The sequence below is a fragment of the Daphnia carinata genome, chromosome 9 (assembly GCF_022539665.2).
Source record: "Daphnia carinata strain CSIRO-1 chromosome 9, CSIRO_AGI_Dcar_HiC_V3, whole genome shotgun sequence".
Lineage (NCBI taxonomy): Eukaryota > Metazoa > Arthropoda > Branchiopoda > Diplostraca > Daphniidae > Daphnia > Daphnia carinata.
The window spans coordinates 5,154,575-5,182,089 of record NC_081339.1 but is presented as its reverse complement, the minus strand read 5'-3'; the positions used below and the strand labels follow the sequence as shown (position 1 = coordinate 5,182,089).

The 27,515-nt window shown below is 39.5% G+C and overlaps 6 protein-coding genes, 1 long non-coding RNA gene and 2 other non-coding genes across 13 annotated transcripts in view; 2 read left to right on the top strand and 7 right to left on the bottom strand.

Annotated features, from left to right (window-relative positions):
- The first annotated feature begins 638 nt into the window (after positions 1-638).
- LOC130688713 (cytochrome P450 4c3-like) lies at positions 639-7,324 on the top strand. Of its 3 annotated transcripts, none has more exons than XM_057511725.2 (16): positions 639-788; positions 867-1,036; positions 1,345-1,454; positions 1,516-1,606; positions 1,675-1,863; positions 2,511-2,580; positions 2,649-2,781; positions 2,842-2,932; positions 2,990-3,093; positions 3,170-3,238; positions 3,313-3,661; positions 3,795-4,076; positions 4,172-4,591; positions 4,654-5,096; positions 5,184-5,271; positions 6,401-7,324. In XM_057511725.2, exons 2-12 carry the CDS (start codon positions 874-876, stop codon positions 3,950-3,952), a joined length of 1,527 nt encoding a protein of 508 aa, XP_057367708.1. In that variant the 5' UTR covers positions 639-788; positions 867-873; the 3' UTR covers positions 3,953-4,076; positions 4,172-4,591; positions 4,654-5,096; positions 5,184-5,271; positions 6,401-7,324. The 3 variants fall into 3 exon arrangements, with proteins under 3 accessions (XP_057367708.1, XP_057367710.1, XP_057367706.1); XM_057511727.2 differs by having other exon boundaries at positions 3,795-4,591; positions 4,654-4,755; positions 4,940-5,096; XM_057511723.2 differs by having other exon boundaries at positions 3,795-4,591.
- Trnaq-cug (transfer RNA glutamine (anticodon CUG)) lies at positions 2,117-2,188 on the bottom strand. The gene has a single exon. It is a non-coding gene; the product is annotated as a tRNA-Gln (tRNA).
- Positions 2,754-27,515, bottom strand: part of LOC130688741 (ras-related protein Rab-30-like) — a 93,730-nt gene continuing 68,968 nt past the window's right edge. Inside the window, exon 8 of the mRNA XM_057511763.2 lies at positions 2,754-2,768. The gene's annotated coding sequence lies outside the window, so the exon portion shown is untranslated. The remainder of the gene's footprint in view (positions 2,769-27,515) is intronic.
- Positions 4,946-5,017, bottom strand: Trnaq-cug (transfer RNA glutamine (anticodon CUG)). Its single transcript has one exon. It is a non-coding gene; the product is annotated as a tRNA-Gln (tRNA).
- LOC130688740 (uncharacterized) lies at positions 5,683-6,583 on the bottom strand. Its single transcript, XM_057511759.2, has 3 exons — positions 6,333-6,583; positions 6,028-6,264; positions 5,683-5,888 (listed from the first exon to the last, which is right to left on the bottom strand). Exons 1-3 carry the CDS (start codon positions 6,581-6,583, stop codon positions 5,732-5,734), a joined length of 645 nt encoding a protein of 214 aa, XP_057367742.1. The 3' UTR covers positions 5,683-5,731.
- On the bottom strand, positions 12,100-13,863 carry LOC132088294 (uncharacterized). Its single transcript, XM_059496871.1, has 5 exons — positions 13,847-13,863; positions 13,147-13,354; positions 12,484-12,537; positions 12,183-12,409; positions 12,100-12,106 (listed from the first exon to the last, which is right to left on the bottom strand). The coding sequence occupies exons 1-5, from the start codon at positions 13,861-13,863 to the stop codon at positions 12,100-12,102; spliced, it is 513 nt and encodes a 170-aa protein (XP_059352854.1).
- Positions 15,558-18,493, bottom strand: LOC130688729 (protein obstructor-E-like). 2 transcript variants are annotated; one of them, XM_057511746.2, is made up of 5 exons: positions 18,258-18,493; positions 17,301-17,522; positions 17,047-17,235; positions 16,764-16,971; positions 15,558-16,453 (listed from the first exon to the last, which is right to left on the bottom strand). In XM_057511746.2, the coding sequence occupies exons 1-5, from the start codon at positions 18,298-18,300 to the stop codon at positions 16,249-16,251; spliced, it is 867 nt and encodes a 288-aa protein (XP_057367729.1). In that variant the 5' UTR covers positions 18,301-18,493; the 3' UTR covers positions 15,558-16,248. The 2 variants fall into 2 exon arrangements, with proteins under 2 accessions (XP_057367729.1, XP_057367730.1); XM_057511747.2 differs by having other exon boundaries at positions 15,558-15,909.
- On the top strand, positions 17,407-24,696 carry LOC130688760 (uncharacterized). The gene is made up of 9 exons (XR_009421828.1): positions 17,407-17,547; positions 17,615-17,725; positions 19,692-20,415; positions 20,488-20,567; positions 20,645-21,161; positions 21,220-21,307; positions 21,370-21,429; positions 24,152-24,456; positions 24,556-24,696. It is a non-coding gene; the product is annotated as an uncharacterized LOC130688760 (long non-coding RNA).
- On the bottom strand, positions 22,889-27,476 carry LOC130688699 (dual specificity mitogen-activated protein kinase kinase hemipterous-like). 2 transcript variants are annotated; one of them, XM_059497016.1, is made up of 8 exons: positions 27,278-27,476; positions 26,652-26,926; positions 26,354-26,581; positions 26,077-26,256; positions 25,783-26,006; positions 24,954-25,703; positions 24,548-24,871; positions 22,889-24,467 (listed from the first exon to the last, which is right to left on the bottom strand). In XM_059497016.1, exons 1-8 carry the CDS (start codon positions 27,459-27,461, stop codon positions 24,209-24,211), a joined length of 2,424 nt encoding a protein of 807 aa, XP_059352999.1. In that variant the 5' UTR covers positions 27,462-27,476; the 3' UTR covers positions 22,889-24,208. The 2 variants fall into 2 exon arrangements, with proteins under 2 accessions (XP_059352999.1, XP_057367689.2); XM_057511706.2 differs by having other exon boundaries at positions 22,889-24,464; positions 27,278-27,463.

The window sequence follows — 27,515 nt, the reverse complement described above, 5'->3', positions numbered from 1 at the left end:
TACCAATTTACTTGCTTTTTCAAGAGATCTTGAATTCATCCCACATAGTTGGTTATACAAGTGAGATGGCCCCTTTCTCAAACTGAAGTTCTCTGCCACTGGTTTTAAGAAAGAAGCTAGCGATTCCAAACTAACTATTGTTACTTATAGTTGAGCCACCCACATCCCCCTGAAATGAAGCAAACTGCACACAGGTTATTATAGTTCACAAATCCACTTTAAAAATATCAATAGCCATTACAGGTTTCCTTTAATAATTTTTGGTTTACAGATAACATTCTAGAAGGATAGTATCTTCTGTCATTAACTGACATGTAAGTAGCCCTCATTTGGTTTGATTCTGAAGGTAGAAGAATAGATAGGAATTGATCCCCAAAATCCTTTATAAATCCCCAAGTTCTGTTACAAAATACTGATATAATGGGAATCCTAATCATGTTCATGTTGTTCCTCTATAATCCTATTGAACCTCTTTCACAAATCACCCTTTTGTTGATCTAATTTAACTGGTATTAATCATCCAAATACTAATAAAAATTAATGTCAATTTATTGTTCTTTCAACAGTGCACCGATCAAATATTGAAGGAAACAACTGACCTGGCTTGGTCTTAATTTCTCACAAATATTAAAAAGAGTTGAGAATCCCGCAACAGTTCTGGCGTTCACTTTTAGCCGTCAAGCCTGTAATATTACCGGTAGATGGTATGAACCTGTTTTTTTTTTTTCAAATGGAAAGGAAAGAACGTTCCGTTCTGCATAGCGCTAAAGCAGGTATGTTACAGTCAGGTGGGTAGTTGTTTTCAGTTGTGAAGAACACATGGTTGCACCTGCATTGTTTACTTTTTGATCTGCATGTTCTAACAGAGGCAACATGCTATACTTTCTGCTGGTGTTATCCATTTTCGCTATTGGATTGCTCGTTTGGCTTTGGCAATGGGAATGCTCTTCTTTCGTAAAACAAATTGACCGAATACCTGGACCGCCCAAAGTTCCGTTCTTCGGGAACGTGTTTGCAATTCCCCGAGATGGCTCAGGTAAATAAAATACTTATCGAACCTTTTAAGGGCTACTCACCTTAAAGGAAAGGCGCAACCAAATGTACCCTTTTCCCAGTTAGTTTACGATAGCTTTAAATCAGTCTAGTCTTTCTCATACGCCATGGCGACATGAACAGGTACCCAAGATCCTTAATAGAGTCGAAGGAAGGAAAGTTAAAATGTTGCCAGAGAATGCCTAAGGGTGTACATCAGGCAGCTTTCTCCTAGACGGGAAAGCCAGAACCCTCCGTTTAAAAACAATTAATCTTTTCAAAACTTATCCATGTACTTTCTTTGGTCTTCAGAATTTCTTCATACCTTGCATGTCAAATGGGTCAAAGAGTACGGCCGCATCTACCGAACGTGGAAAGGAACAAATGCTATTATTGCGATTTCGTCCCCTCAACATGTCGAGGTTTAAACAAAGCCCTTAACTTTTGTTCAAAAATTGCATACTTCTATATATTCATATTTAGCGCCTTTTGACTAGCCAGAAAAACATTGACAAGAGCAGCTACTATGCTTTTCTGGAGCCTTGGCTGGGAAATGGCTTGCTATTATCATCAGGTAAGGACATTTATTTTCTCGATTGATGAGCTAATTTCAGTTAATAGTTCCATGGAATTATTTTAAAGGTGAAAAGTGGAAAAGAGATAGGCGTTTGGTGACGCCCGCCTTTCACTTCCAGATCCTTGGCGATTTCTTTGATGTCTTTAACCGAAACGCTGCCATCTTAATCGACCAGATCGTCAATCGGCTGATAGACAATAAGGAAATCGACGTTTTCCCATTGATTTCACGCTGCACACTCGATATCATATCAGGTAACTATTTAATAACTTTCCGTTGTAGATATAATCGATTGTTTGCTGGAATACGTGTCTTCAGATACGGCTGTTGACTTACGTTTCTTCTCAGTCCCTACGGTTAGCGTTTACCAATCCAAAAAAATGGCCATAATGTAACAGGAAAAAGTAAGCTCACGTATGCGCATGTAGTTAAATTGAAGTGGAAAACATTGCATTGTTTTGATAAATGTCTTTGAAAGAAAAAGTTAAGTTTTTGCGTATTTTGACGAGGTCCCACCGAGATTTGAACTCGGATTGCCAGATTCAGAGTCTGAAGTGATAACCATTACACCATAGGACCGGTGCTGGGTAGTATCGATCCTGATGTCTGGTACCAGTGGCCTTATGGTAGCAAGCAAATTTCTAATGGCTGTGATACCATGCTTTATTAAAGCAAAAAAAAAAATTTATTCGCTATCCGCGCAGCGAACTAATTCAGTTTCGTTAAAGCATCCGTTATACAGTAGGTGCCTAGGACAAAGATGAAGACCAAAGTAAAAAAATGTATCCGTATTTAAAGTCGCTAATCGTTAGGAAGAAAAGAAAGTAAAAATGACTTAATTTGTATTTTTTTAATGAACTGAAATTTTTAATTTGTATGTTTTCTTGCAACACCCAAACAGAAGCTGCAATGGGCATTAAAATCAACACACAGGTCGATTCGGACTCTGAGTATATTAAAGCTGTTGATCGGTAAGTTTTTTATAACTAATATTCGTTCCGAAGAAAAAATCGACCTTAAATTGCCATAAACTAATAAGGGTACAAGAAATGACGAGAGCAAGATTTTACTCCGCCGATGGATTGCTACCAGACTGGATCTATTTCTTACTGACACGAAACGGACGGAAACACCGAAAATATATCCAAACATTGCACGCCTTCTCAATAAAGGTAAATTCGACAGAAACCCACCAGTTATCTTTTTAATGACGTTTGTTTCTATTATTGAAGGTATTGCGCGAAAGAAAAGCACAGCTGGAATTTGCTAAATCAATTGAGATGGATATTGTAAACGTCGAGGATAATTCGTCTACCAAGGCTCGTACGTATTCAATACGATAATTACAACTAGTTTAGTCTAAAGCCTTGTTGTTTTAAGGGAAGAGACGCCCGTTTTTAGATTTGCTGCTTGAAACTGCAAGAGAAGGAGCTGATTTGAGTGAAGCCGATATTCTCAGCCAAGTTGACAATTTTATGTTTGCGGTAACCTGCATAACTTTTTAAAGAAACCCAAAAGGTTTCATTTAACATCCAAATCTTACTTGTCTGTTTCCAACAGGGCCACGATACCACATCAACCGCCATCACTTGGTTTCTTTATTGCATCGCTACCCATCCTGACGAGCAGGTACTGTTCAAATCGTTAGTTTGTTTTCTTCTGCATAGTAGTAAGAATTAAATTAATTATTTGTTGAAATGCAGGAACGCGTGTATGAAGAAATCCAGGAATGTTTTGGAGATTCTGATCGGCCCTGTGCATTAGAAGATCTACACAAACTTAAGTACCTTGAATGTTGCATGAAAGAATCTATCCGACTTCATCCAAGCGTCGCTAATTTTCGGCGACAAATCAGCGAACAACTTCAGTTGGACGATTACACTATACCAGTTGGCGCATCGATAAGTGTCCAAATATATGCCCTCCACCACAATGACGAGCTTTTTGCTGATCCTTTAAGTTTCAAACCGGACCGGTTTCAAGTCGAGCAGAGCATCGGACGCCATCCTTTTGCTTTCATACCGTTCAGTGCTGGACCGAGGAACTGCATTGGTATAGTTATTTTGTACATTTAGTCATCGTATTACTTTGAAATATTTTGTTTAATAGCATAGAATTGGGGGATTCTAGTAGTAGTTGTTGTAATAATCATAATAATAATATGAATTTTTTAAAACAAAAACAGGACAGAAGTATGCTGTGTACGAGGAGAAAGCCATTCTAGTGGCTCTCTTACGGAAATTCCATTTCGCTATTGATGCCCGTCATCTACCGATAACAGAAACTCATGGCATCATAATGAAACCAGCCAACGGAATGCCCCTTTTAATAACTTTGCGATAACAAAAAGCGTTGCAGTACATCTTATGTTTGACGCGTAAAAATAATTTTGTTCTAACAGCTATGGTGTATAATGCTTTATCGGGATGATGGGCTAAATTTGAATGATTTGGCATCGATGCAACAGGTACTTATCCTCATACATTCCTAAGGCCAGTCCGCCATAGCCACGTGAAAGTGACGGTCATTTCATTAAGGATGTGCGTTTAATTGTTCTCTTAGTTACCTGTATACCATGTCCGTTATAGTTGAAGATCAGAGGTTTGGTGTGACACGTGTTACTTGGAAATGTGTTACGAAACTGGTTCATCCGAAAAAAGGAATTTTAAATTGAAAAGAATTCCAATCCACACATTTTACTTAGAAATCTCCTGGGCTAGTCACAACTACTACGCCTGTATATGGGAGTTTCTTTCGTTTGCTGGACATCATCATTTCATCTGAAAGAGCTCCGTGAAGGACAAGTGAGAAGTAGTCCACTTGTGTTTAAACAAGTTCCAAAAAGAGATGCCATTCCTGATCATCACCGTCAATCTCACGCCGTTTGGGACACTATCAACGTAGGTCACTTCAAAAAAAGCTCAAAGGTCTTGAGCAAAAATGCAACGGTTCGGACGATCATGTTGCAGCCATTTGGAGTTGGTACGAATATCTTTTACACCTGCTTTGAAAAGGTTTTCCTTAAAGTTTTTTCTTCATTTTAGATGGCAGCAGTTGAGGTTCCATCGTTGTCTATATGATTCCGAGGGTGTATGTGGAGATTGTGGACCCCAAATGTTGCGCAGCAGACCTTGCTGGAAACCTAGGTACGGTCTTCTACGTTCTACTAAAGATTTCAAGAGAAAATAGGGAGCTTCGCACTTGTAGCAAACTAAGTATTCGGAGTCGTTCGCAGTTAAAATGAAGCCTCAAACACTGCGTTTTTTTTTTTGTTGGGAAAAATAAGATAGGTATTTCGTCTAAGTACAATGAAAAATTTAACGATTATAGTATTTGAGGTCCCACCGAGATTTGAACTCGGATTGCCAGATTCAGAGTCTGAAGTGCTAACCATTACACCATGGGACCGATGATGGGCGCTAACGATCCCCAAATCGTGATTAAAGATCCTGATCTCTAGGTAGTGAATTACTGAATGTGTTGGAAGGTAATTCAACTTAGAAAAATCATCCAATTGTATTTCCTCAGAAAGTTGATCATTGTATTAATAGAAGCTTTTTTTTTTTCGTTACAGAAACGTACAGCAGTTTTTAACTCTTTGTAGCCGGTTACGAAATGGCTGGAATCAAATCTTATCGAGGAATAAAACTCGAGATTCACTGGTGAGTCACAATTTTATTTATATGTTCTCTTCTATGTGCCGAACTATAAATTACCATACAATATTTGATGGCTGGCAGATAAGAAGGATCAGAGTTAAAGAGTAGAGTTCACTGTTTTTATTGTAGGCCAGCTAACGACAACAGGTTTCATTTCGAGGTTGAATGAGACGGTGATTTAAAAAAGAAAAAGACAAATCATTCTTGTTTTAATAACTGCCTCTAGCTCGGAAACACCCACAGTCTTTTACCAACTTACCTTGTAGCACTTCAAGGCCGTTCTTTGTGCTCGTGTCACGGATTTCTTGTTAGCAGGTTTTTGGACAGGATAGCGATTTTTAAATTGCAATCAGGTGACAAAACACAATATTTCCGGTGTTTCAATATGTAAAGAAAAAGTACTCGAATAATAGTACCGTAAACTTTGTATTTAGCACCAGAAACCTCAGCAAGGTTACAAGAATCAACCTCTTACTTTAGAATGATTTTTGAAACTACAGAAACCTTTATTGTCCGGTCCGTCGATAAGAATATGATTTTGTGGACAATGTTTGCTTTCGCCGATTGGCAAACATTGTAGTTTGAAGAAAGTCTCGTAAGGGGATTCGCAGTGCCGATCACTTCAAATGCAAAAATAGAAAGATACGTTAAATTTACGTTATTCAGTTGCACCACCTTCTCTTGTGCCAAAATTAATTCGCCTACGGTCAAAATATAGCAGAAAAAACAAGAAATCCGTGATAGTAACATAACACATACTTTGCCAGAAAAAGTAGTCTAGCTGTGTAGAACATGAGGTCTTCGTACAAATTGGGTTTCAGCTTGTCGATTATTTGTTTCCATACGCCCTTTATGTCATTCACAAGATTCTGCGTCAGATCTTGATTATTTGACTCGACTGATTTTTTGAGATCAGCTCCCAGATGCCTAAGATTTTTCACTAGTGCCTCCGTGTTCTCATCAATCACGATTTCGCTCTGGGGCGCAGCGATTCTACTACTCGATAAAAGTTAAGCGAGTAATTGTTTCCAACATCAATTAGGTGTTTAAGTGTGAGCTCTTACCTTGATGTTGGAAATGGTGATACACAGAAAACATGAGCAAATAATAAACTAATAATTATTTTCTTTAGGGAAATCCACGTTGAAAGCTTGACAATGACCATCCTGCGCCCTGTGAGAACACAGCGTATGACGTGTACATCTGTCTTCGACAAAGCCAAACGAGGAACTACCAAGAGACTAACGTTTGCATTTTTGCTTGAACGTGACGGTTGGAAACTGAAAAGGGGCGACCCTAATTGAAAGAGATACATGTAGCCTTCACAGTTTGAAGAGATAGCCTTTCTTTTTAGAGAACTATTTCTCCAGGGCTAGTTCTCTCGCGAAATCCCAGTGCCAAAATAAGAAAATTCTAGCCACTAGGCTTTGCTGTGTCGCTTGATGTGGGCATTTTCTTTTCTTAGGTTTAATGTGCGTTTTTTTTTTTTCATTAGCAGGTGAAATGGCGGAAACACGCAACAAGGATTAAACCAGTTCAGATGCAGCGATAACGGGCTGAGCCCTAGTGTCTAGACTTTCGAACCCTTTCAGGTTACCAGGGTTCGACATCTCCGGTTACCGGTACTGTCAACCCACTTACCAGCTTTCACTTTTTATTGTGACTTGACGATTCGAAAACTGTCACTTGTAATTTGTGGTTTCCGTATTTGTGCAATTTAAAATATCTTAAAATTCTGAAACTTGTACATATTTTTCCGGTGATTTATTGCATTTCCATCATCACCTAACGTTCTCAAAATATTCCGCCATTTCAGATTGGATAACTGACATTCAATCTTCGTCTATATTTATTAGTTCTATGGTATAACGTAGGCACATGGAACCGTTTTGTCTCGGGGTTCCAACCTCAGATGTGGAAAGTGTTGCAATAAGCTAATCAGTTTTTTTTTTTTTTTTTTTAAGTATTCAGAGTTAAAATTTAACTTACCTTCTACCATATTTCAATATGGTTTGCTGTATTTGCTATGCATACAATTTTACTGTATTTTTTTTTATAGGATTCTTATATTGACTTTTCTTAAACTGCAATCATCCAAAGCAGTTCTTAATTGGTTGCCACCAAGGGGAATGGTGCCACTTGGAGTATATGTGTAAGAACATTTTTTTTTTGAAAGAACAGGTTCAGAACGTTTTTACAGGCAATAATACCTCTTTCAATTCACATGATGTAACCAACCATAATTTACATCACATAAGATACTACTAGCCTGTAGAATAAGGAATCAGAAGGTTACAACATTTTACTTGTCCATTGGTAAATCGATAAAAAAAATCGTTAGTTCTTCTTCCGTACAATTATAAATTGAACAAAACCTATTTCCTTCTTAACAATTCTCATTTACGTCAACACAATCACTGAAGCAGACGAACGACAACTCATAAAGTTTCAAACAACGTTGCCAGATGGTGATATCTTTCAATCAACGCCTTTGGGAAAAAAGTTTAGAAGTAGGGCTTATTTTTTTGTCGGGCTAAATTTTTTATAGGAATTCTACTATGGCAACCCGCTAATGCTGTAGTGTACTGTCGCGCTAGCATTTCGTCAAATACGCGGTGTATTTCAAAAACGATTAACTTAATGAAAAAATAGAAATTTTCACGGAAACGGTATTCAATTTTGAGTATATCCTGTGATATTCAACCAATTCCGATGAGTGCCGGTTTTTGCAGAAAAATTTTAAAGCCCTACTAAATAAGCCCGATTGTTCTATTCAATAATCAAGAGACATCTAGTGGTTGAAAATCTAACCATTTGAAAAATTTTGTCATACTTAAATGCTATGTGATTATGGAAGTGAGTGGGTGTATACGTTTGTTCCCTTCTTACATTTTGTATTTCAAAGGATACTTCTACAACAACTTAATGGTATGTTATTTCCAACCACTGTTATTTCCAATTGAATTAATTCATTGTGCTGTATGTGTTACATGGAAAACATTTCTCACTGATTTCTCCTCCTCATATAAAAGTTTACCTTGCCATTGTCGAAACAAGTTAGTAATCAGATGATTTTGGGCAAGCCATGTCTGTCACTGATCATCATGAAACTGTCCAGTGAGAGGGTTGAAAATCTGCTAGCCACTGTGTACTTCCTTTTCTATCCAGTTCATGATCTTGAACACACAGGGGATGCTGACACTGTAGGTAGTTGTACTTTAACAAAATTGTGTAGGCTGGAACAAAATAACCTAAATCTCACATTCTTCGTTTAGTCACTTTGCAGTTTCCCAGTATCTTATCTTCAGAGTGCATTCATATATGCATTCGTATATATTTGGAAACATCCACTTTTCAATCACCAAACAGTCAAACTTTCCATAGCCAAACATCAGCAGACCTCTACCAATCCATCACTTTACAAATGCAGTCTTCCCACCGTTATTTAATCCAGCTATAAGCATGCATAGCTTGAGACCATCTCTACCTTTTAGGTATTTTAAGTTTCCATGTTATGGACTATTATTGATTGTAAAGTAAAATTTTGCGATAGGACAACATATTATCTGCTTACAACATATTTTCTTCCTCATCCCGCTGTTCTTGCGCCTTTGCCTCGTCGCTGTCGTCGTCGCCTCATAGCCTCGTCGTTGTCACCGTCGCCTCATCAGCTTCGCCTCGCCGCTGTCCCCGTCGTCTCATCGCCTTCACCTCGTTGCTGTCACCGTCGCCTCATCGCCGTTGCCTTCGCGTCACCGCCTTCGCCCCATCACCGTTGCCTTCGCCTCATCGCCTTCGCCCCATCGCCGTTGCGTTCGCCTCTTCGCTTTCGCCTTTTCGCCTTCGCCTCTTCGCCTTCGCCTCTTCGCCTTCGCCCCTTCGCCTTCGCCCCATCGCCGTTGCCTTCGCCTCTTCGCTTTGGCCTCGTCGCTTTCGCCCCATCGCCGTTGCCTTCGCCCCATCGCCGTTGCCTTCGCCTTCGCCTCATCGCCTTCCCCCCATCGCCGTTGCGTTCGCCTCTTCGCTTTCGCCTCTTCGCCTTCGCCCCATCGCCGTTGCGTTCGCCTCTTCGCTTTGGCCTCTTCGCTTTCGCCCCATCGCCGTTGCCTTCGCCTTCGCCTTCGCCCCATCGCCGTTGCCTTCGCCTCATCGCCTTCGCCTCATCGCCTTGGCCTCATCGCCTTCGCCCCATCGCCTTCGCCCCATCGCTGTCGCCCCATCGCCTTCGCCCCAACGCTATCCGTGGAATTCACTCGGGTATTGTTTTGTTTTGCATAGTAGTATGTAAGTTAACCCGTTGGCTGCCACCCCGTTTGCGTCCCATTTTTTTTGTAGATGTAGGGACTTGGGCGCTGTTCTCCTCATGGCCATGGGGGGAACAGTCGCCATGGCGCCTAATGGCTTTATGCCATTAGGCGCCCGTAGGCAATGCACCAGCAGGGACTTCTCCTTGTCGGCGCAGTGATAGATAATCCAGGGGTGTGCATTCCCGGAATGGACTCTATCACTGTGCCAGCCCGGGCTTGTCTTCGGACAAGTCCCATCTTGTTCGTGGATCCATCAGACACGAAGCGTAGTTACTGTAGTAAAGCAACCTACGGGTTGCATGGCCTGGCAGCCAACGGGTTAACTTAGTTAAGTGTATGTTTGTATGTATTTGTATTTATGTAAATATTTTGTATGTAAAATAGTGGTGGAATTGTGTGGTGGAGGTGGGACAATAAAACAATTCCTTTAAAAAATTTTCACTTGTATTTATTTTACAGTTTAAAACTTGCTCTTACTTATAATAAAAACAATAATTTGTGCTACCAACCTGTTCCACTAAGCCAACTAAGAAGAACAAAAGAGCTTAGAAATGTTCATTCCTTTTCAATGCATTTCCCTCAGATTCTCTTCTCTGTGATTTACTGTTACAGTAAAACTTCTTTCCTGGTAGTATTTCAAAGCCATTCAAACAACTACATCTATAGCTTTTCTGTTTTCTTCGATGCAGGCAATCTATGTAACATAGGAATGACACTGCAAATATTATATATTTGTATTCAAATTGACACCATAATGTTGCTGGCATTTCAGTCTGGCACAGCATATTCCCGTAGCCAGCACATTAGACACAGCTTGCAGACCTGCAAATACAGTTATACCAATATTGTTAACATAAAAAGTATCCAAATAATGAATCCAACAATAAATAGTACTGAAAGTAAAAATAAAATACCTAACCAAAATCTGGAATCATGGACATTTACACTAAAAAATTTTACAACTATTAGTTACATTTCTTTAAAGTTAGTAAAATTATGTACATTAAAATAAAAAAAGCAAAATATGTGCTGGTTAACAAAACGATACTCAGCCATACTTCTCCTGTAATTTACAACAGTTGCATAATGCTGCTTTAATTAAAACTTTAGCCGACTTCTAAGAGGCATCTATGGGTTATCTCAACAACGAAAATTTATCTTTACGCCAAAAACGGAAAATATACTTCAAAAACATACCTCAAACAACAAACTGGCGAAGAAATTTCACAGAACGAAACCTCGATTGCAGCTGCCTTTCTCAGTTGACGTCAGCCGAAACGGAATAGCTGATATTTCCGTGGCATGGCAAAATAGGTGATAAATCCTCCCCTAGGTGTCTCGATTACATGGCTGTCACAATGCTTTAACAATGAGTTTATCAGCAATTTAGCCAACAAAATCAACGCATGTTAAGCTCGAGTTGCAGCAGTTCCATACAACCTCACCAGTACGCTCTGGTATTTCACCGTTTTGATCCACCAGCATGTTTTAGTAATTAACATACTGTTATACACCGATAGAAAAAAAATGAATTTACTCTAAATTATTGACTACTAGCGTTTATGAACACGTCAAATCACAAAGCGTACTGGCGATTTCGAAGAGCACACGGAACAGCTACACGCCATCTATCATCAAAAACATACATTTCAAACGGGTCTGAAAGCTAGTTAAGGTATTTTTTACCTTGTCTTTTTTTTTCGTGGAGTACACAATGGTGGAATAATGTTTTTCAGTTTACAACCTTAGACGCTGTTCGATTTCAAACGCATACACCAGGTTAATTAATTCCTCTTCATAGCGGTTCCGTCTTCAACATCACTACAATAAAAAAAAAGAAAGAAAACAATTAGTTTCAAACAAGTCTTAGTAAAATATAACAATTACATATCCTAAAGGGAATTCTGCTAATAACAAAGAAATGGAAAAAGACAAATGAAATAAAATAACGTAGTGGTAAAGTTTTCAAAAATTACTTATTTGTCTACGTAAGCAAAATACCTATTGAAATTCCTTGGTTTACTTTTATATAATTAAACATACATACAACGCTTCTAACCCCGTGGCTAAAGCATAGACATACTAACAAAATTTCAACATTAATATACGGACACATTTACCGCGTCTAAATATTCGGTGCTTCGATAAGTTCCATAGATTAAAAGCAATTTTCATGTTAAGACAGATGTTGCTGACAACGTATACATAATATATCATAAATATTAACATATTTTTAGACGCATAAATGTAGTCAAAACTACTGGTTGATCACCGGTTCTGAATAAAATTTACGCTTAATCGCAACTCACAAAGTATAAGTGAAGCGGATTCTCCAAGATATCACATTATCCGAAACTTGTTAACAAAACCTCGCTCCATAACAATAAAAGCAAACATACACATGTATATTAATTCCCCCCCCCCCCCCCCAATGGAACCATTTTCTGAAAATCTTCGTACGACGAACATCTACGTACATGGAATCATTTTAATCTATGAAATTGCCGAAGCACTGTTTATAACTTTAAATGCTGAAAAACAACGAAAAGCATTTTCTTATGAACTTGTAAATTTTTCTTGTTCAATGGCAATCAACTCAGAACATACCCCAAGCAAATTCGATACCTCAAGGAGGAAAAACTGGAATCATTGTATACCCACTGCATAGAAATTTCCTGTTGACGCGAGTCTGATGAAATACTCCACCCTAAACCACTTCGATGTTGGATGAGGTCTCGGACGGTTGCAGTGATGAAACACGATTGAATGATAAACTTACCGGGAAAACACCAAGTACCCGTTAACTCCAAGGATGAGTGTATAAATTTTAATTTCTGATTTGAAATAGAAAATTAGATTTAATAAGAACCAGAAATGTCAAAGATGCTTTATTTAAAATTTTTATCACCATGATTATCCTTGCTTTGATGGATGTCCAATCTTCACATAAATACTCTGACACCTAAAGAACAATAGCCATGTCATTCTTTTGCCCATAATGCTGTAGTTGGCAGGGAAAATGCTAAAAAAAAAACCTTAAAAATAAAAACAAAAGAAAAATAATGATAAACACAATGGCTATCTCAAGAACGTTAAGCAAAAAGATTTCCAATCTGACAAGAGCCCATTGGGTTTTGGGATCTGTTAATACAGCCAAGGATTTAAAAAAGTGCCCAACTTTGGGTGCTCACTATTCCAACTGAGACCATGCATTCATGCACACTGGAAAATAAGATCTAGAGCAAGAATGAACTAGTAAAACTTGGCAGTAAATACTGTAAAAAAAATTGTGGTTCCTTTGTTCATTAAGGTAGCAATTTGCAATCATAGCAGTAACGAAAATTAAAAATTGCCACTTGTTTTTCCGAATATTGCAAAAAATTCAATACAGCAAATTAATGAATGCTGTAGTCGAAGTGGCGAGTAAAATTTACCTTGGACAATGCAAGATAGAGAACAACAAGCTACAATTTCTTTTTGCATGATGAGAACACGAGAACTTAGCAAAAGCAAGTTCATTACGATAAGAAATTGATTATTTCGGCAACTTAGCAAAATACAATTAACTTACTTTGGGCGTATAATGAACGGAAATAATGAAGTAAAACCACCGAACACCACCGCTGTATAACCACTGAAGTCGCTGACGGGAACTGGTAACAACTTCAAAGGTCGAATGAACTATGTCATTGGCTTGGTTTCCAAACCGATTTCTAACTGATTCCACGGCAGCAAAATCAATGCAATCATAATTTTGAAAAAGAGGAAAACCAATTACCCTGTTGATAGAATGTTGATTCTGCAAAATTTCATAACTCCAGGTATTGCAATCATGTAAAATTTCTTCATGTGCCACTGGACCTCACTCCAAGTCTCTGGAGGCCGATCATTCAAAAATGCAGTTCTCCCTAAAATAAAACCATTACATAGTAATAATGGGTTTAGAATCGAAAATCTGAACTTAATCAGATACTAAAAACTTTGACTATGCAAAAACTTGTATAATACACTTCTGTTCCCAACGACCTAAACATTATCAATTGGTGAGGGCAGACAATTCGGGAAATTTGAAAAGTGCATGAGACATTAACCTGGTTTGATTATGTTGAAATGAATCACTTAGAAATTCTCAAGATAAGGCAAAACAAGTCTAAGCAACCAAAGAAAGTTGACATCAATTTGACCCAGTTTACTTTAATCCTGATTATATTGGTCAACTACCTATTTTAATTTTGTGATCTTGCAACGAAGTTCAAATTCTATTCTTTTACCTGTTGTAAGTTGACATTCTAGCCATTAACAAAACCCATAAGCCAAACAAGCTTGCAGTTAATTTCTGTTTAAAATTATCACTATTGTAAAGACCTTCAGGTAGGCCACAACTTCATATCTCTTACCACAAACTGGCAACATCAAGTATAGATCTTGGTAAAATGGGGTCCTACTTTTGGCAACCAGAATGATGAGGTTTGCAGGTCACTGTTGGCCTAGGATTACGAGAAAAGTTGATTGAACAAATAGTTTCTTACTTCTACAAACGTTTTATTCAACATAAAATTCATACCTGTTTATTGCAGACACCAATTGATTTGATTCTTGTCCATCAACATTCCAACACCACTAGCCGTTAGTTATGCTATTGGCAGTGGATGCAGAAGACAACATAGATTATGTCTGCAATTTCATGGTAAGATCCCGATCACTGTTTAGCACGCGGGAATCTATCGAGAATTGGGATATGGGCTTTCATTATCCTGAAATATCAATTATCGGAGCTATTAGTCAAAGCAATCCGAATCCGTAACAAAATGTAATGGAAATAAAAAAAAGAATTGCAGAATTTTTACCAATATATTTTCTCATGTTCAAATGTCTTGCAACAAACTCATAAATGCACTTGCAAAATGGCCTCTTCCATGCCATTACCCCATGATTTGCGCCCTTGCAGCTTGCACCATGCTTTCATTATGCTTACACCTTACACCAAGCTATAGGTCCCTTTCCAGCTTCCCACACCGAAATCTATCGTTGCACTGATTGCTGAGGAATTTTTTCACATTTTCCTTGCAGAGTTGCCAGCTGCGGCGTTGCCACTTGACAACTTCATGAAAGAAGTGAAAACTGAATGGTCCTTTATGCTATTACAAAGAAATATTATTATTAATTTTTTTCTTATTACTTAATTCAATTATTCTTTAAAAAAATATTATGTAATGCTTTGTTCCTAAAAAGCTTTAAAATGGAAAAACTCACACCACGTGACAGAAATTGGTCTGCTAGCGCCAAAATCAGTGTCTCTTTTGTGGTAATTTAATTATGTGTTGTAGATTTGGGTGGAAGAACAAATTCTTCTCAATTTTCATAGTATACCATCGGTAAGTTCCATTTCCGTAAGAATAATTTTTTTCCTTGTTTATTGAAATTAACATTGTAAATCAAAATGAAATAATTGACGCTAAACAATATGATTCTGAGGGTGTCAGGGTGGACCCTGTGTAGCCCAGCAGTCGTTGCTAGCATGACGATCCTTTACTTTCGTCTATGAATGCCCTCGATTTGGAAACTAAAAAACGTAAACGAAGTTCGTATGTGGAATAAAGCTCACAACAAATCCACAAGAATTTAAACGAAGTGTAAATGCGTCTCGCTCGCTCATTTGAGTAATAACTCTTGTCGATCCAAACTGGGAAAACGATTCTGAAGTCGGGCAGCGTAGTGTTGATTAGGTGCTTGTTTATATGGTTTTGAAAGTGAATTATATGTAGGCCAATTGTGAACTAGATGAACTGCTTCTTATCCAGCATCTGAGGTCAATATGGACACTACAGTTTACTGCACTTGCCTACTGTTATTTCAGGTGAGAGCGTAGATGTGATTTGATTGAAATATGTTTTTCTAATTATTGATATCCTACCATCTTAATAGATTTACAGTTTCTTTGTCATGCTGAACTTCGCATTGGCGAATAAATGAAGGTACTCGTTTGTTTGTATACGGCAGTCTTTTGTATTTACACGCGGCTGTATACAAGGGTACAGTTTGGTTTCTTTCAATTTAGGAGGGGGAATCGTGGACAATGATGACCTTAGACGTCCATCATTAGTGGGGAAAGAAGATGGAGGAAAAGGGGTCATGGGTTTTTTTTCTGTGAGAATCCCGTTCTTCATTTTTTGATGGAAAAATTGGTGAGGAAAGAAAATTTGAGCTGAAAAACACCAACACAAACACTGGAAAACTTGTTGCTCGTCGCTGTGTGAGCGCCTGCTTGTTCTTTTAAAAACCCAACTTGCTGAGGGCCTTGATGTCTAAGCCGCTATCCGCATAGTAGTCTTGGCTATAAAAAGAAGAGACGGGGAAAACATAAAAAAAGGACAGGAAAACAAGGAAAAAGAGAAAAAAAGGATCAATCAACATGTTGCTTTTTAGATGCCGTAATCAAAAACCATCACTTGGGAAGAAAATGCGAAAAGTTCGTAGTTTTTTTTTTTTGTTTTTCAGTTGGCTTTTACGTCACGTAATTCTTTTAGTTTCCTTTTTTTGATTTGACGCATGCGTCATTAGTTGCTGCTGTTTCGAAACAGAATTATACAGTGAAAAGAAGATTGGCACGAGATTGAAAGGTGCGCAAAAGAAGGAAAGTGTGTTGGTGGATGTCGATATAATTTGTGTCCATTTAAACAGCGGCCTCATCGGCAAGTGGTTCTTCGACCACGAGAACCTCGGTGACTGGACGAGGACGGAAAGATGGCCGGCTGGTGACGGGCTTCTTGGGAGCAGCTGCCACCCTGACAGGGGCAGCCTCAGGTGCTGGGGCAACACCAGCCTGGACTTCAGTGTTGCGCAGGCTATTCAGATCCAGCGTCCCGTAGTAGTCGGCACTATAATGTGTAGAGGGGGGAGGGGTTTATAGGGTTTCAAATGGTTTAATGGATTAGCGAGGTTATTTATTTTTGTTCATGCATTTTTCTTCTTTTTTTAATTGTTTCGTTTTGCTTTCAGGTGAGGTGAGAGAAAAATGAAAGGGTGACCCAATCATGCAAAAACCGAAGATTTCAAAATCATGCAGTTTTAGAATTTTGAATGTCTCGTCATTGATTTGTATCAAGTCAAGGACTGTGAAGGACATCGCGAAATTCTTTTATGCGAGAAAAATAATTGATAAGCTGAAAACAAAAAGAAGAAACTTACCATCCTTCGACTTCCTCGGGATCAGCGCAGAAACCGCTGACGTCATCGAGACCGATCTTGAAGACGGTTCCGAGTGGGCATCCGTATTCGCGGGCGTTTCCGGTCATGCAGACGTAGTATTTACGGCAATCATCGGGGTGAGCGTGACGGCTGAAAGCACCGGTGGCAACATCGCCAGTGGCTGGGCAAACGAATCCATTTCCAACTTCTATGGTAACCAAAACAAGACGTTCGTATCAGAGAAAATCTAAAATTTTAAAGAATTTATTGATGAGTTATTTACCTTCTTGTTTGCAGGTGGCAACCTGATCGGCCCATGTGCAGACACGGCTTTCTCGGCTGTAAGCCAAACCGGGTGCGCACTGGTAACGGCTGGCCTCACCGTTCCAACAGCTCCAGAATACGTCGCATTTGGTCTCATCGGGGAAGACTCCGTGCAAACTTGGGCAGTGAGGGGTACTGATTGGTGGTTCTATTGATGAAATGATTTGGTTAATTAAATTAAGTATTTTTATTAATTAGAAATCAAGGACTTACCAAGTTCGAGACGATCCCCGCATTCGATGTTGTAGACGTAATCGCAGTTTTCGCGGTTGTTCTTGGGGTCGGTGTCATCGAAAGCCAAGCCATTGCCGCAGACTTCCAACGTAGCCACTCCATCTACGCATTTCCAGTATTTGTCACAGGAAATGTCGTGAGCGAAGAAGCCGTTTTCCTTCGGGCAAACAAACGCATCGCTGCGAATGTTCTGGGCCGAAGCTGTCGTGATCGAAAGGAAATCCAGGTAACATTTGAATTAAAATCAGGTTTTAAAAATTTGAATTTCTAGTAAATGTTTTGACTGGAAAAAGGTGAAAGCTGGCGAGACTGGAGAAAGTTGTTATCTCGAATTAAATCAAGCCACGATAAGAAAGAAGAAACGGGTTCCTCTACCCTTCATCGAAGGATATCCAAGAGCTCAGGTAAAGAAAAAATAAAATACTATCGGTCTAATGTTTGAGCCTCAGGTGAAAGTGTCAAAAGTCTAGAGGGCCTTAAAACGTTCGTTTGTAAACTATGTGGACCCTATGGCACCAACAGGTAGACAAACATTGGGCCTTTTTCGACGAGGAAAAAGAGGGTCGAGTGTGAATAGGGTTTCCTCTAGCCTCCCCTATCAGTTCCAGTGACTAATAGGTTAAAGGAAAATGTAGGTTGGTGGAAGAGAAAGCACTTTCTCCTCATATAATACCCTCCGTCATTTCTCTTTTCACCATCCCTCCTATTACCTTTTCTTTCCTAAAAGAAAAAGGAGGAGAAAGTTTTCTACTACCCTCTGGCGTATTTTCTTTATGACAATCCCAGAAAGTTCTTTGAAAATCTGTTTAAATTACGTCTACGTTTAGGTTAAACTCATTTTCAACCCCCTCTTTTTTTTGCGCAGCAAAACAAAATGAAAGGAAATCAGGTAAATAAATGAATAAAATGAATGAAATGATTTAATTAGGAAATTACCGGCTCCGATGAGGATGGCTATGGCGATGAGGACGCGAGCCATCGTAGACAACTTTTGGGTCGGATCGAGACGAATTTTTGAAAACTTAAGACGGACAAGTCCACCCGCAATGTTGAAGGATAAAAAAGTGCGGGGCTGCGGCTGCTGCTGGACGGTGAAAAAGAGAGAGTGAGTTGGAAGACGATGAGGAGCTCTGGACACGAAACTAGCAAAGTGTCGTTTGGTACAATGAGGTGAAGTTGGACGTCTTTTATATAGGCGAGAGAGAGAGAGCCCCGCAAGTTGAAAGTGGGTGGGGACTGGGAAGACGCGTGCAGGGTGTAGGAGAAAGAAACAAAACACATACGCACGATACGGTAGTAGGAGGTACCTTCAAGGTATCCCATCACTTCTTTCTCTATACAAATTTTCATGTTTTCTTAAATCGTGATCAAAGTTTTTTTTTTTTTTTTCTTTGTTGTTTCAAATTTCTGCTTAGTTTTCATGGTTATACCTGTTCAACTTGTTTTTTTATTCATCAATGTCAATTGATGTGATTACGTGGCCATGGACTTGTTGATAAAGCATCTTCGTCCTTTCATCACGTTAAAGATTTTCTAGAAGGAAGATGTACCAGTAATTGGTTTGAAGAAGAAGAGACAGGCGGAAGCAATTTTCTCCAGTAGATAATCAAAGAAGCGAAAGGTAACCAAACAACTTTTCCAAAGTCAAAACCAGCAAGGTTTTAATGGCCTTGTGTCGACTGTTTTTCTTCATCAGGACTAGGCATAATCTGGAAATCCATACGAAGTGAAATTTCAAATTCCTTTTAATATTTTGTTTATTTTCCCGTTGATGCAACATAAAGGTATTTGTCATTAATCCTCTATTGATATAAATTCGACCTAGGTTTGAATATCCCCACTAATTCTCTATGTTGTTCTCAAGGGGGAGAAAAGAAATTGAAGAGGTATTATTCGTTTTTTTTTTTTTTTAAAGCCTTTCTCCTCATCAGCTGTTAGCATCGGCTGCTGTGTTGACCTACTGACCTCCCTCGGATGGACCTGTCCGAAAAATAAAATGCTCAAGGAAAAAAACAGCTGGCTGGCTACAGATGAACCATTCCTTTCACCTTCTTCTTTCTCCCTCTTTTTTATTTCTTTATTCTTGTGTCTAGGAAAGATGATGAAAACAAATGCATAAAGAGAGAAAAGAAAGGTGTGTGCATATCGGAATATTGATTCGATAATAGCATTTCTGGCCAAAACCGAGTCAAACGCCTTTTGGTTGATGGACGATCAATGAATGTCACAGCGATTTCACCAAAATGGCGTGGACTAGGCAAAAAAAAAAAAGCTCTAAAACTTGTTTCATTCAAATTTGCAGATTGTTTGACAGTAGAAACATTAAAAATAACGAACCCCAAATTTCTTTTCCATTTTTTTCTGTTCCAGACGTCATCGTGGTCCGTACAAGTGAAAGCTCATCGGTGCATGTTGCACGTGCCTGCGATAATCATCACCCGACAACATAAAAAGTACAAACGAAGCAAAGAGAAATGGCGTGAAACGAAATGTAACACTTGGTTTCCCAATGCGTTCCAATATCTTTGTTGGCACCTGGAACCTTCTAAAGGCCAAAAAAGTGAAAGGACAGGAAACCGCAGAACATTCAACCCGACGCGTGTATGATTCGATTGTTCATTGATTTTTATTGTGTCGTACGAAATTGCCGTACTGTACCGATCTGGGCTCGACGAACTCTCCAACAATCAGGTAATGAAATGGCAATTTGTTATGTCAGTTTGATTTTCTTCTTGTGTCACAGGCACGATTTGAAGAAAGAAAAAAAAACTAGCCATTTTAAGTTAACAGCCGTCGTGGCTTGGAAATCGAAACAATATCCCCAACTATGTGGTCGTGACTTGAGGAAAAAAAAAGGAGAAAGAATTTGAATAAAAATTAATAATAAAGTGATGGATTGGGAAATCACCGAAAGAAAGCTTGACCAGTGCTGGTGTGTGTGTGTGGTAAGTTTACTTGCTTGACCCGTCGGTCTCTTTTCTCTCCCATTTCTTTTGGTTTCGTGATTGGAGCAGCATAAGAAGTGCCTGCGTTCACCAGAAATGGAAATCGTTTCACGACGGGGGGAAGGAGAGCTCTGTAGAGAGAGGGAGAGGTACGTGAAAGTGGCTGTATTATCATACTTGACTACTACTATCCCTACTATATGATTGCTGTCTTTTTCTAGTGAACAAAATAAAAAGGAAGTTAAAGAAAAGGGACGTGTACAGTCATATTGCCAGAAGGAAATCATGCACCAGAAAAACGGTAATAACAATGCACGTTAAGTGGAAAAGGCTGTTTCAGTTCTTTTTTTAAACTGTACTTGCTTACATTAATGACAGCAAAAAAACATTTCTCGGAAAAAAAGAGATTTCTCCGTTGAGCCAATTTCGCCCATTTGACAGTTGCTGCATGTCAACACAATCGTTTCGATTTCCATTGTCTCCGTGATTTACGTGTTTGTGCTCACTGACATCAGGTAAACAGACCTGAGAAATTTAAAAAGATGTATCACTTTCTCCTTGAAAAATACACAGGTACAAAACTTGCCTATTCCAAACATATTGTAAATGGCAATTTGTGCTGGAACGTAAATTCTGTTGCTATATGGAGGTCTAGAGGTAAAAGCTCAAAGTTAATATGCTTAAAAAGAAAATAACCAACAACAAAAAGAGAAACTTTTACTAAATGGTGGGTTTGTCTCTTACCCTCGAGCCAAACTTTTAGAAAAGAATTTCGACAAAAAAAAACCCAAACTATTCCTGTAATTTTATTTCACTTTTCTCAAGGTGATTTTCCAGCTGTTGTCGGTTGTTTCGTCTTCGGTGTTCCGGTCAAGGACCAACAACAAAAAAAAAGGTAACCATTTCCCCTGCTCTTTCCATTTTTCAAAAAATTCTTGGAAAAAGAAAAAGAGGTAAATCAAAGTGTTTTCGAGTTGGGGGGAGAGTCGAGGTGAAAACTGTCTGCTGTTAAACCACGTGGGAATAGACCCATCATTTGGCGTGAGTAGTTACAGTGAAACGTTTCGTGTGCTTCATTTTCCATCAGAGTTTCGTGCGTAAAGTTTATAGCAGATAAAGTGTCATGGTGTTATCTCTTTGTAACAACGTGAAAAGAAGACGAGGTGAGCATGACACAAACTTTTGTTTTGTTTCTCTTCCCCCCCATTGTTTCACGAAGCGTTATCGTTTGGATATTTTTCATTCTTTCTATGCACGCACACATTTCGGGGATAGCGTGAGTATTAAAAAAAAAAATTGCCGTGATAAGAAGAAACAGTCACTCTTAGGTCTTCTCATTCACCAAAGCGAAACATGATCAATTTCTCTTTTTTTGGTTTTGGGGGGAAACCTCTCATGAAACGTCATTATTATTATAGTGTTGAGTCTAATAATGATAAGATTGATTGATGTGTGTGTACATCCCTACAGAAATCCTTGCAAAAATTATACTTTTGTCATTTCTTGGGAAAGGACGCCATTTTTATTTTAGAAATTACTTGTTACATGGGTCGTGTTGAAATCAATCGCCGCCAGGTGATACATTCCTTGTTATCCAAGGTGAACTTCATAGAGGTAGACTGTTTCGTGAAAACAATAAGTATTGGCTTTCACTTTCTTTTTCGGTCCTTATTATATCCATAGTGGCATTTTGTGTCTCGTTGTTAACCAAGTTATTTGTGCCCTCAAGAGGATCTAGTTGTTGTTCGTTATATGGCGCTCACACAAAGCAGTACAATATCCTTTAAAAGGGTTATGGCGTCGAACCCACACACGCTTTCACTTTTGGAACTTTTTGGCGGTCCCCTGGTTCAGTTACGAACAATTTCTTTAGACAATTTTCCGTCTCTCTTTTTCCCTTTTGCCAAGAAGTTTATTCGTATATGTTCCAATGAACTATGCAGTCGGTGTGTTGACCAGTAAAATGTCTGACTTTGGTGTCAATGGACGCTGGATGAAAAAGATTTTCTTTTTTATTCATACTTTTTTTGGTAATCGAAAGCGACCCGTTGTGTTTTCACCAATGGGCCAATGTCCAAAATCATTTTCTGTTCTCCAGTCCGTATTTTAGGATTTTTTTTGGCTACTGCATCCCGATGTTTGTTAGGCATTTTTCCTAGTGGCTCATCGCTCAATGTCTCTCTCTTTTTTTTTGTACTCTTCTTTTCTCTCTTTCGACGAGTCGATAAGAACATCTAACGTTCCTTAAAGAAAAAAAAAAACCTTTGTGTATTGTTTTGGCAACTCGACTGGAAAGCAATCCTAACGGAAAATAGATGCTGAATTCATCATAAATGTTTTTTCTTTTGTCGATGATTTCTGAGGGGACAGAAAAAATGCTTTGATTTTGTCCTGGCAGAAAAAGTCTAGACATTGATATGTCAACAAGAGTTTCAAGTTACCGCTAGAGAGTGCGAGAGACAACATTTCTTAACGTTCGGGACGTGAAAGTCTTCACGTAAACTCTCAACTTTCATCGACTACTTTGCATACTAGTTGGTAGGTTTACAGAGAGCGCCACTCGCTCTAAACGATAGGTGAAAAATGATAAACACACATCAGAAAAGGAATAAGACTAAAGAATTTCTCTTGTTCGCTTTTATTTTTTTATTTTTATTTATCTCTTTTTTTTTTCTTTTTTTTTGTGTTTGTTATTGTTGTATGGCATGTTTCATTTGGATGTCATCTCGAACTGTGGATAATCGAGTCTGCTGCTACTGAACGCGTGCAGTTCTTCTACGTTTTTTTTTTTTTTTTTTTTTTTTTCCTTTTCTACGGTGGGGGAGTAGAATCAAAGAAAATTGCGAATAATCCCCTCCCAGCATCTGATAGAACAGGACAAGGAATCATATAACATAAAACTTTTTGGAGTTACACAACATACACACACACACGAGATGAAATTGGCTAACTGAAAAAATGACAAAAGAGAGGGAGAACATTTCAATCGACAAGTGTGTGACAGAACAATAATATATGCGGATCGCTCTTAACAGGCACTCACTAATTATTAAATAATAGTTTAAAATCCAAAAGGGGCTGTGTGTGTTATGTTTTGCATGGGTGGGGATGGCTGCCTATGCTGGAAAAATCAAAAGTGAGAAAATAAAACATTCGTTCGTTATCTCGCTCTCTTTTTCTTTTTGTTTTAACTTAGAAAAAAAAAAAACTTGTACAAAACAAAATACGTCGATATTTAATTTTTTTTTTTTCACAATTTTCTTTTTCTTGGGGGGAGATGGAGGGGAAAATTATATCGTTAACCGTTCTAATAATAATATATATCGTCGTCTTTTTTTCTCTCTCTAACTTATTAATAATTAAGCACGTCACAAAGTGCCGCAAAAAAAAAAGGAAACTTTGGTAATGAAAGAAAAGAAAATTTGTCGGGATAGTAAGGACGCAAATCAAATTTGTTTTTAAATAGGCTATTGTTGTTGATTCTCTACAATAATTAATATATCTCGAAATTATTATTATTAAAATAACTGATGGAAAATAAGAGTAGTTAAAACAAAGTTAAAAAAAAAAAAACCGGCGATTATTTTCCATTTTTTTTTCCTTTTTGTTCCTGTATATCTTAATTACTATTAGGTTTTCGAATAAAAAATTTGAAAAATAAAGGAGCTGCGCGCTGTTCACAACACTAAAGAAAGAATACCATGGCGCGCACTATCGACAGCGTTCTTGGCAACCGTTTCGCGCAGACGGCTAATCTGCTATAAAAATGAAAAGAACAAAAAATTCCATTTCGGTGTCATATGGCCTACAAGGCTAATGCAAATAAAACCCTAATAAAGAAAAATAACTGAATTTCTCTTCGTTTTTTTTTTTTTTTTACTTTAGGTTAAAATAAAAACAACCTTATTTTAAGGAAGGAGAGGAGTGAACGAATCTTTATGCTTAGAGCTCGAAGCGCTGGCTAAAACTGCGGCGCTGAGGCTCTGGCGTCAAATGGCGTGGCAGAACGTAGCCGGAGGAGAATGGATTGACATTCTCACCCATATGCCGAGGCTGCAGGACGGGTGAAGCGGGGACCGAGGCTGATCCTGCTCCTCCGCCACTTGCGTAACCATTGCCTCCACCGCTCCCGGATGATTGAGACAACCGGCGAGCGGGTGGCTGCGGTGGAGGATGTTGCGGAGGCGAAGGTGAGTACCTGCTGTTTTTTTTTTTTGTTTTTTTAAGAAAATAATTTTGAAATTAAATTTTATGCAATAAAAAAAAATTTAAAAAAATTACCTCCTTAGTGATAAGCCTTCGGAAGAAATGCGACGGCCGAATAACGAGGAGGAAGGCGCTGACCGTTGATCGGAGCTGGACTGGTGATGTCCGTTGTTTCGTCCGTGAGACTGGTCGGAACTGGAACTGGGCTTCAACAAGCGAGAAAATAAGGGATCTTGGCTGATCCTAGCCAATAGTCCTTCGGAAAAGAAAGCACGCGGAGGCGGATTGGCAGACTCTGGCGACAAGCGCGGAGGGATGACAGGAGGGGAATCAGCTGGACGTCTGTTGGGTGGCAAATTGAAGATCTCGTTGGGATCTCTACCGGTAGTTGTTGGCGATCTGGTGATACAATTCCTTTGGCTTCAATCGATTGCAACAGAACAAAACAAGTAAATCAATATACTCAAGTCGTTCGTTATACCTGGCAGGTGACAGCTGAGTGCCAAACATCTGGGCCAGCCGAGCTACAGACGAGCTATTTCGATCTGCAGTCGCTTCGGCGCCAGCAGGTGGAGGACGAGGAGGTAGACCGGGTAAATCCGTCGGCGGATTGGTCACGCGCGACGGGTTAAAGCCTCTCATTCCCAGTGATGGCTGTGTCTCTTCTGAAGGTGATGTCTGAAGCTGAGTGCTCTGCTGCTGTGGGTTTCCGCCCGTCGGCGGAGGTCGGGGTGGAAGCGCTGGGGGTCTTAGAGGTAGGTTAAAACGGAAACCCCCTGGCCCTACTGGACCTGTAACAGGCGGACTGGGTTTGCCAGCTGGTGGCTTAGGATCGAACTGGAACTGTTGTTGTTGCTGCTGCTGCTGCTGTTGTTGTGATTGTTTGGTTCCCACCACCGTCACTCGACCATTGACGGTTTGGAAATCCAGTCCATCAACTACGGGCTCTGACGCAAGCCGTACTAATAATGGTTTTCTCTGGCTCTCTGGCGTCCGTGGCGGAATTGGAGGCGGTTCCGATGTAACTCTTCTTAAACTTGGTGACGGTGGTGTGTACATACGTTGTGAGGTACGCTGAGGAGACTGGCGAACCAGTTGATTGCTTTCGATTTGACGAATCACCGTCTGATACCAAACTGACACTTCAATCGGTAACGCCTCATATTTCTTGATGAAAGGATGCTCCAGGAGTTTCTTGTACTTTGGTCGGTGCTTGTAGTTCTTCGTCAAACTAAACAAAACAACGAATAGTGTTACGTCAACGCGGTCGGTTCGGTAATTTGCGATACAAGGTTTTTTTTTTTCCTTACCAATCACGGACGAATGAACAGAGCTCGGGGCTGAATCCTTGAGACTGGGAAAGAAGTGGTGGATCGTCACGAACGACACGCGCAAGCACCTCAAAATCAGTCTGGCAATCGCGGTAGGGTGAGTTCCCCGTTGCCATTTCGACTAAGGTGATGCCTAGCGACCATACATCTGCTCGAATGTCGTAGTCCGGATGCGACGGATCCGGCGGTTCGATTCGTTCAGGCTGCAATATAGATGAAGCAATTGAAAGTTCGCGTACTTTTAAAAGCAACCGTAATAAAACAAATACGTACAGCCATGTATGCGGCGCATCCTGCACTGCGTGTTTTCGCCTTCGAGTCCTCCAGCCAGCCAGAGATGCCGAAATCACAAAGCTTAACATTGCCCCTCTCGTCGAGTAAAATATTGGAAGGTTTCACGTCACGATGGATCACCCCGTGAGTCTCTTTTAGATAATGCAACGCTTTGACCGTCTGAATAATTGTTTAGAGGGTTCGGATAAAAACATCATTACGTTAACTGGAGTCAAATCGATATAGAATTTTGCGCAATGGGAAAAAAGGAACTTACGGCAACGGCGATTTTTCCAATAATTGGCTCGATGATGGGTTGTCTGAGTCGTTTGAGTAATTTGTCGAAGCAGGTGGCCATAAGCTCCATACAAATCCAGACGTCGGACTCTGTCACGAAGCAACCCAGGCACTGTACGATGTAAGGGCAGTCGTGCGACTTCAACACAACTTCCAAGTCCATTGTGATCCTCTTATTCTCTTCGCGATTGCCCGATCGCCTCATTTGCTGGAATTCATCAATTTGTGGAATCAGCTGAAAATTCTGACTTGAAGAAATGGGATCTGATTGATAGTACCTTGACTGCAATTATGGCATTGCTGGGTGGGTGCCTCATCTTGACAACATGACCACATGAGCCAAAACCCAGCTCACCCTGGTGCTCTAGATCGTGTATGCTACTGTAATATCGCTTCCCATCAACTGTGATGATTCCAGTGAGCTTGATGATCTCTTGCAGCCTCGCTTCAATTTCTGCCTGTTTGGAGTTTGTCGAGCAGTTGGTGATGTTGATACCGGCAAGGTCAAAGTTATGTCTCATTCTAGTGGGGGTTCCGTTTGGCTGCAGGGGCACTAGAGTGACAATAATGAAAATTTTTAGGAATATGCCAGGCTAGTTATTTTTCAACTATATGTAGGTGTCCTTGATAATGAAGGATAAACAAAGGAACTGGTGTCAAACCAAACATTCCTGAGCTCTAGCCAAAGTCCACATTCTCCAACTCAAGAGAACTGAGCAACTTAATTTGGGGGCTAAACCCCAATTCTAACTAATGATCCGAGAGCATGCGCAACACCAGAAAACAGACACTGATATGTCGATCTGTCTTTTTTCTTCGAAATGTCAAACTTGATTATATACAAAAAGAGACGTCTGCGGAAAAAATCTTATGGTAATCAAGAAGCCTTTTTTTTTTGTCTTACGTGGACCAGGTCTTCTTCCGGAACCTTGCCGAACGAACGGAACTTCGTTGTCGATCGACATTTTCTCTTGATTCAATCGAGCCGATTCTGTGTTTTCGGCCCTAATCCTCTCGCTTAGCTCTTCGAGAGACAGTAAATTCTGTAAGGACACCATCTTGGTTTCTGGCTCGATAAAATACACCATCTACCGTGAACAGACATGAGCTGACTGAGGACGCAAGATGAGTTTCTTTATTTG